This window comes from Musca autumnalis, unplaced genomic scaffold (assembly GCF_047663935.1).
Source record: "Musca autumnalis isolate F117 unplaced genomic scaffold, ASM4766393v1 scaffold_2, whole genome shotgun sequence".
Classification (NCBI taxonomy): Eukaryota; Metazoa; Arthropoda; class Insecta; order Diptera; family Muscidae; genus Musca; species Musca autumnalis.
Window position 1 is genome coordinate 94,444,647 of NW_027411755.1, and position 9,353 is coordinate 94,453,999.

The 9,353-nt window shown below is 37.1% G+C and overlaps 1 protein-coding gene across 1 annotated transcript; it reads right to left on the reverse strand.

Moving 5' to 3' along the window:
* Positions 1 to 8,067: 8,067 nt before the first annotated feature.
* LOC141392962 (translocon-associated protein subunit gamma) lies at positions 8,068 to 9,104 on the reverse strand. Its single transcript, XM_073965926.1, has 2 exons — positions 8,806 to 9,104; positions 8,068 to 8,739 (listed from the first exon to the last, which is right to left on the reverse strand). Exons 1-2 carry the CDS (start codon positions 8,957 to 8,959, stop codon positions 8,315 to 8,317), a joined length of 579 nt encoding a protein of 192 aa, XP_073822027.1. The 5' UTR covers positions 8,960 to 9,104; the 3' UTR covers positions 8,068 to 8,314.
* Between the last annotated feature and the right edge of the window lie 249 nt (positions 9,105 to 9,353).

Here is a 9,353-nt window from a genome sequence, read left to right on the forward strand (position 1 = left end):
GAGTATTTAAGCCATGAAAAACTTCTCTACAAGTGGTGTCGTAAGACACGCCGTTCGGACTCGGCAATAAAAAGTAGGTCCCATATCATTGAGCCAATATGAATCGGCGTGCACTCATTGATATGAGAGAAGTCTCCCATGTCCCATCTGGGATGTTTGTGGTAAACATTATATGGGTACCAGGGCATACCGGGATTAGGGGTAATGAAATAGCAAACTCCTTGGCAAAACAAGCCAAGGAGCAACCCACGGTAAGTCTAGAAAACGCTAAGCCGTTTAAAGCTACGCGACTAGAACTAAAGACATGGGCAAAAAATGCACATGTATCCCTCTGGAGTAGTGAAGAGAAGGGAAAAAACACAAAAATCCTATGGGGAAACCCAGACGAGGACAAAACAAAAGAATTACTTTTACTAAGTAAAAAAGATATTAGTAGACTGACAGGAATCCTTACAGGTCACCTAGGTCTAAAAGCGCATCTGCACAAAATAGGTTGTGCAGAAAACAGTGAATGCAGAGCATGCGGCGAGGACGACGAAACGTTGGAACATTACCTCTGCCATTGTCAAGCCTTCACAAATCTGAGAACCCAGTTACTAGGGAATGACATTATACCAGGACTCGACCAAATTAGGACAATCGAGTTCAAAAAGATCAGAGACTATGTAAATAGGACAGAGATCCTAGACTAAGTAAAAAAAAGATAATCCTCCATAACCCAAAAAATTAGAGCGCACAACAGGCCTACTTATGGCTTAAGTGTATGTCCACATGGGCATGTGGTGATCTAGGATCACCCCTCTTATCAACCTAACCTAACATAAGGATCTGAGAACACTCAAACGTCAAATGAAATCTCATCTGGATTTCATTTGACGTTTAACCTATGGATTTGACAGTTGAAATCGAGTGGATTTCGTAAATGTAAACCAAGCATTATGAATTGAAGAAGGCAAATCATTCACAAATAATAAAAACAGAATAGGACCAAGGTGGCTACCTTGAGGAACGCCAGATGGTACTGTAATAGATTTAGATAAAGAGTTTCGAAATGAAATGACCTGAGACCTGTCAAGTAGATAAGAAGAGATCCAGCATAACAATGAATTACTAAATCCTATCCGGTCAAGTTTATAAAGCAATAGCTTATGGTTAACTCTATCAAATGCCTTACTAAAATCTGTATAAATCGTATCAGTCTGCTTGCCATGAACAAATCCGTTTATCACATCTGAAGTGAAATTAATAAGATTTGTTGATGTGGATAGACCCTGACGAAAGCCATGTTGTTGGGGGCAGATAATAGGCAAAACTTTAAAAGTGATTACTTCTGTTATGAGCCTTTCAAATAATTTAGGTATAGCACTCAATTTAGCTATTCCTCTATAATTTGAGACTTCAGACAAACTACCAGATTTATGAAGTGGTATTAGAAATTATTCTTTCCATACAGAAGGGAAGTAACTATATTTTATGGAATAGTTATATAGTAATGTTAATGGAATAGCCAATGTAGTTGAGCAATATTTTAAAATACTACTTGGAATGCCATCGGGTCCAGGGCAATTATTTATTTTCAAAAAGCGTAAACCTTTTAAGACTTGAGCACTTTGAAGGAAGGACATGGATATTGTACTAACCGAGTTTATCTGGTACGGGTACGGACTATTTAAATTACAAACATGGTCTGAATATGTTGATGAAAAGAAATTAGCAAAACATTCTGCTATTTCCTTGTCAGTAACAAACTCTTTATTATCGCTTTTAATAACAGGGTTTAGAGGAAACTTTACGTTTCATATTAACAAATTCATAAAATGACTTTGGATTTGTTTTAAATCCAACTTTAACTTTTTCTAGATATTGATTATATGCAATTCGAGAACCTAATGTGAATTTTGATCTAGCTATAGAATAATTAGCATAGTCAGTAGTGGAACCGGTTTTCTTAAATTTTCGAAAAAGTCGATTCCTGGAATATTTTAGAGATACTAATTCAGGAGTGATCCATGGAGATCTGTCAGAATTTACAATACGGATTTTCGGAACACATTCTAGTAAGAAATTATTTAGAGTGGAATAGAATTTATCCAGAACTACGTCGAGGTCTGAGGAATAATTACAAACGCAAATAGAGTTCCAGTTAAATGAAGATATTAATAAATTTAGTTTTTGAAAATTAGATTTCTTGAAACAAAACATTGTTTCATAAGGAGGTATAAATTTCGTATTCGTTGACGAATCATATTCCATTGATATCAGCAATGTTGGATGATGAATATCTTCGGGAACAGAAATTGGAAAATGACGGCATAATTCGAAAAAATGAGGATCATTTACGAACACTAAATCAAGGGTCCTACTGTTAACATTTAAGATATTATTAATCTGATACAAATTTATTTCAGAAAAACGGGTAACTATGTCACTAATCCATTGGTTAGAGAGTGAAGGAGAATTTAGAGGAGTCAACGCATCGGAGTCTGGTAACGCAATCCATTTAATTGACGGTAAATTGAAATCGCCTAGAACAATTAATCGATCAGAATCGGATAATTTTGATAGAACAGTATTAATTGCTAATAAATGTCGTTTAAATGTCTCTAAGGGTAAGATAGTTCCTTGGATGCACCTTTGAGCAGTATGTTCATTTGAAGATACTCACAACATTCTATAGAATTATTCGAAACCACTCTCCCAGTTATGTGATTTCAAGGTTTATTTTTTTTCGCTCCATAAGGAATCCACAAATTGCTATACCTATTACTTGTTGTTCTCTTTTTGAAAGATCGTTTGTTGTTACAGTTGCAAGATTATGGAATCGACTACCAATATCATTGAGGAATTTCAGTCTGGTAGTCAGATTGTTTGTTGTTACCGTTGCAAGATTATGGAATCGACTACCAATATCATTGAGGAATTTCGGTCTGGTACGTACGGTGTTTACATGATCGTATATTTTTCTTGTTGTAATTACATTGCCAGTAAGTTATGGTCATAATATTTTCTTGTTTTCGCCAGCCCGAACCTTAAGCCATATTTCCACTAATTATTTCTTCAATTATTCTTTATGCCATGTTCATACCAGCATATGAATAACGTCGTTCGTTCTCATAATTACGTACAAGAATTAACCCGTTCATACGACATGGTACACAATTCATAGCAACATGATTCATATTTTCATACTTTTTATTTACTGATTTTAAAGAAATTTCCGTGCAAAAGACGAGTAAAATTAATTGATATGAACTGAAAAAATATTTGTCCTTCTTTCAGATATCTATTTAATATTAAATTATATTAGTTTCATTCATGTTTCCTATATTTCTCACAATTTTGGTGTTTTCAGTATATTTTAAAATTTTTTTATTTTAAAAATAAACGAGAGAGAGACCTGCCAAAATAACTTTTTAGTATACAGACTTTCCGGCAGGCATTTGATTTTTGTTTCTAAATTTGTACGCGAATTTGAACGATGGACAAGAAATGCAAGTGCAATGAAAGAGAAGGCACAATTTCCTATGATTTTAATATATACTAGTCGTTAAACCGTTTAATTTTCATTCATATTTTGCAGTTTTTCTAAAAATGTTTGGGTTTTTAATAAATTTTTAAATTTTGTATTTTTCCTGTCATAATTAATTTATTTCGATAAATTCTCTCATTTGTTAGAGATGGGACATATTTTATCGTCGTTCTGAGAGTCATTTAAATTGAACAATGTACACAAATCGTTGTTCGTTCTCAATATTTTGTATGGGAAATGAAGTAATTACATCGTAATTTGGGGTCGAACAACGAATAGAGAGCGAAACACCGTCAGTCTGAACAAGGCATTAATTTGTAATAGAAGTATGAAATGTAGGTAATTATTAATTTTTTGCGTTATACAATACGAGTTATTGGCCTTAAAGTATCGCAAATAAATAAACTGAAACTGAAATACAATTCATTGCAAAGGAAAATTATTTTTTTTTTGGTCGCGGATTTTGTGTTTTAAATGTGATTTTGGTAGGTGATCTTATGGTGTAGTTTTTTGCAGTGTAGACGTGTTCTCTGTGAGCTCTTTGAAGGTCTCAGTTTGTTAAAATATCGGGTTTTTTCACCGAAAATCATATCGGCGTAGTTGGGGGAGTTTCTCCTACCTGTGGGAGTTCAAAAATTGTGAAGATCGGTTGTGTTTTCGCGGAAATAAAGACATTTTCGTTGGAGAGTCTTAATATCAGTGCTATGAATTTATTGCGTTTTTCTACTAAAAAAGCGTATCCACGTAATTGGGGGAGTGAGTGGAAAAATCTAGTGAATCGCTTAGGTTTTAGCCTAAAAAGACATCTTTTTTGAGGAATCCCAATAATATAATTTGGAAGTGCCTATTGGTATCCGACACTAACAAAAGTACTATACCCATCGGTGAGCAATACTAGTGATATCATTTGTTCTTTTTATAATCTTTTGGGTATAATGGAGGAAAATAAAGTGGAAAGAGAAATGGACCGAGTGCTAGTGAGGATGAGGCTAAGAGGCGGAAAACGGGGTCGCCCCAAAAATCTGGTGATGCTGCTGCGGATAAAGTGATGACGGATAGCGAAGTGGAGACTGTTGGCCGCAATCGCTCGCGAAAGAAGCGTGCCTTTAACGCCGTGGATAGCGCGATGTTTCGAGTGGATTGATGGTGACAGCCATTGAAGGTAATCTCGGGATGGAAATGATTAAATCCCTTATGGATTTTGGAAGCAGGTATGAAGAAATATTGTTGAATGTCATTGCCAAGAACTAACGACTAAAAGGAAGTTTAGAGGTTTACGAAGAGCGTAAAGTGAACTATGCGGTTTCGGGTACAAGGGTGATGGCTCCACTTGCTCGTCAAGAACAGGTGGTGCCATCGCAGGTGCCGCCTGTGGTCCCAAAACCAACTCATACTTGGTCGACCTTGGTGAAAGGAAAGGTTGTTCCATCTGAGGACGTTGTCAAAACGGTAGTGGATGAAATTGGTCCGACGCTTGGCGTGCGGGTTCACAGCGTGAAGCCTTCTAATGGTGGTGCTATTATTAGGACTCCTTCTGTGGAGGAAAGGGAGAAGGTCATGGCAAATACTAAGTTTGCCGAACTTGGTCTTGAAGCTAATGCCATCGATAAATTGGGACCGAAGGTTATCGTGAGCCGGGTGTACCCGCAAATACCGCCGGACGAATTCATGGAGGAATTATATGAGAAGAATTTCCAAAGACGATGTCTAAGGAGGCTTTTATGAAAAGTGTAAAGCTGGACACTGCCCCCTGGAAAACGGAGGGGCCTCATTTTAGCCTGGTCTTGGAATGTACGCAACGGGCAAGTGAAATTTTGATTGCTGATGGGGCATACATTAGGTGGCACCGTTTTCCGGTGCGCCTTCGGGAGGAGGTCATTACTTGCTTTAAGTGCCACAGTTTTGACCATCTGTACAGCCAGTGCCGAATGGTCGAAAAAAAACTGTCGGCGCTGTGGAATGGGTGGTCATGATGCTGTCGCATGCACTAATCCGAGTCGCTGCCATAACTGCGAATTCAAGGGGCTTAGGGCAGATCACATGATGCTGTCCATGAGTTGCCCGGTTTATGAAGCTATGTTAGAGCGGGCAAGGGCACGCCACTAACATGGATTTACGCATAATTCAATTAAATTGTCAAAGGTCTAGATCAAACCCGTTCGTTGGTATTGATATGGTTACGAAGTTTTTCGGCAAATCACACACACGCGACCCGAACGCAAAGTATGAGAGCAAATGTTTTGATTTTTTTACTTCAGTCTTGTACTGAATGTCATGCAAGCAGGTTGATGCCGCTTTATGTGTTTTTTTGGGTACACTGAAAAGATTTTGCAGTTGTACAGCAAATATGTGGAGGGAAGAATTGAAAATGATTTTTTGTTTTGTATTAATATTTTTAATGACGCAGAATGCCTCGTCTGCAATGCAACAATAAAAAATGTATATCCATCTTACCTTAGGCGTCATTATAATACGCATACAAAATAGCATTTAATGACGGGAAATGTGAGAAAAAAATAATATGCCAGCTTAAAGATAATTTAACAAATAAAAATAATAGGTGTCTTAATATTATAAAAGACAAAGGCAATTATGATAATGACACAATCAAGGCCTCATATTAGATTGCTTTGGAATTGGCCAAGAAATGTAGACCTTTTGAAGATGGGGGGTTTTTCAAGGAAGTTTTTATGTCAGTATTACCTTTTTTTGGAGATACTGGTAGAAAAATGGAAGACATTTTCAAAGAGGTGCCTTTATCTCGGTCCACAATAGTCCGCCACACCGAGTCAGTAGGGAAATTCATAGAACATGAAACAAAGAAGAGGATTCGAAATGCGGTATATGTATCTGTTTGCTTTGATGAAAGCACTGATATAAGGGACACAAGTCAAATGCTAATTTATATTAGAACCGTAGACAATTTGTTCAATGCATTTGAAGAAATTTTAAAGTTGACCCTAATGTAAAAATGAAAAAAGAACGAAATCGCTATCATTCATTAACTCTTAGAAATCGCAGTTTTAATAAAAGAAACTGAAGTGGATACTTTTGACTGTGATTCACTGTATATTATTTTTAATTTTAGTCATACAAAGCGAACGCGCCAACAATATATTTTTTCTATTTGAAAATTTTGCCTTTTTAGGCGAAGATCATTTTTAGTATTATATTTTTTTTTAATTTATTAATCGAGCTTTTTTATGATCTATAATGCAAATGAAAAAGGAAAGCCGACGATTCGAACCCACACACCGACCACTATGTTTGGCTCTGAACGCTAACACGCCGTGACAACTTTTTTCCTGTGTTTTTCATTTCATACTCAAAATGAAAATCATCACCCTGTTCTGTTCTGTCAGTGTAATTTTACCCACACATAAACAATTTAAGCGCTCGCTCTTCTTGGTCGGCTATGGTCTAGATCGGTGATGTATGAGTTGGGGCAGATGCTTTGCAACACTAGGGCGTCAGTGGCTCTTCTTCAGTAGTATTTGAATGCTCTGCTGCCACTATGTGGTAGTAGTCCATTTGTTGTAGCTCTAGATGCTAATGCATGTTCGCCTATGTGGCATTCCAAGGAGATTGGTCGTTCGGCCAGTTGTAGGAATTCCGAAAGAGGCCAATTGCTTAGTGACTGGCTGCTGTCGGTGGAACTTGGTGTTCTGAATGAACCCAGTCATTTGTTTACTTTTGATGGGCCCAATGGAGCAAGTGACATTGACGTAACCGCTGCAACGACTGCTTTTGACTTTAGGTGGGACATTGATGACAGTTGGGGGGTGAGTGATCATCGGCCGATTAGCCTTGTTGTAACTCTCCAAAGACGGACGAAGGGTACCCGAACAGTCTCGCAGATGGCGAGATAATGACGCGAACTGGGGGCACTATTCGGAATGCATTAGGGCGGCAGCAATGCCAATAGAAGACTTTAGGCTACTGACGATCAGATTAGCAAAGTATGTAGATGCGCGGTGAATGATGCGCAGCTTGGTAGGCGTCGTTAGACTAAACCAAGTGATATTCGATGGTAGGTTCGATTTGGTAGGTTGGTGAATAATTTTTGTACGTCGCTGAGAGTTAGGTATAGCTTATAAAGGAAATAAATGTCAAATGAAAAAATTATAAAGAAAATATTTTTCATTCCAAATTTTCATCAAACAAGAATAAAATTGAAATAGGCTAAAAAAGCAACATGTATCATTTTTATTTCTTATGGATTTAGTTACATTTTCGACGAACAATGCATGAGTGTGCATCTGAAATATTTTGACGAAGTTTAAACAACACAATGCAAATGATGATACGGAATTCAGCCACTAATTGCTTTTAAAAGTTCTATATTAAAATTAGCTTCGAACAGAAAACCATCAAAAAATTTCGTTTTCAATGGCGATATAAGGCGATTACAAATGTACCACGGTTATTGAGTCTCGCAGGCAATACCTTTAAATGGGTATATCTAAAAATCTCAGTTCCACAACTTAAAAAAGGTACATTTTTATACCAGATTAGTATGGCAAGTGAAAACTGCTAAATTTAATTTTTTTATCATGTTTATTTTATTCGCGTTCTCCTTAGAAGAAATATTTCAGTACAGTTCACTGGTTCTTGCCACAGGCAAAAACATGGAATTATTATTTTTTTATGAAAATACATGCCTCGTAATACACAGAATGAATGATTTAATTTAAAAGCAACAAGGAAATGGTATAAAAAGATCAAACATCAGCATGACAATCTCTACATATTAAAAATAAAACTAAGTCTACATTGACACGTCGCTTAATTAGTTTGCGTGCTGGTGGAGAAAAGTGCCAGAGCACCACTAGCCAAACCAATGGAGAAGAAGTAGTTGACCAGGGGAGCTGAGTTCTTCAACAAGAAGAAGCTAATGAAGATTGTGATGGCCAAGAACAAAGCATTGTTATAGAAAATGGAATAAGTGGTAGCTTCATAATCAGCTACTTCGTTTTTCTTCCACAAAATACGCTCTTCCTTTTCCTTGCGAGTAACCTTCTTATCATCACCCATTTGACGGTTAACTTCACGGGTAACAGCGGCTTCACGACGTACGGCAATCTTGTGCTTCAACTGGAATTTGATGTTTTTGTAGGCCATGGCCATTAAGTAAGTGCTGGCAGCAGTCATAAGAATGAAGAAGATAGCACTGGACAACAAGTCCATGTTGTGGACGCGCCAGAAAAGCCCTGTAAAACAAGTAAATGTAAATTTGGCCCCACCACATTCATTCAGTCGACGTGTCATATACTTACATATAGGAATAGCGGAGATGATGAAGGCATTGCCGTAGAAAAGTGCTGACGATTTGGTGCTCACATTACGGCTGAAATCTTGGAGCAGCAACTCTTCTTCCTTGGTGAATCCGGAGGATTGGACTTTTTGTTGCTTCTTATCGGATGAACCCATTTTCTGTTATTTATAAAAAGTGAAAAACAAACTTTTAAAACTTAACGCAGACCAGCCCGAAGTGAAAGCGCGAGCGTGTTATGCAGTTGATAGTTGACAAACGACGAATGAAAACACGAAAGCAACTGTCTGTCAAAAAATTGATGTGACGTGTAAGCAGGATTGCCAACCTTATTGATGAAAGATTGCCAAGTCGAACTTATTGATGACAGAGACATCTAGTGGTAAAATTATTTGTCAGAATGACATTGATATAAAAGCTCTGTTCCAGAACTAAAAAGTTTTTACAATTGGTCTGTTCCTTTACTTTTAAAAATGGTAACAGTAGCAAAAAATGGTAAAAGTGGTGAACTGGTCTCATATAAATTGTATGCTTTTTAAACTAAAGGAACGC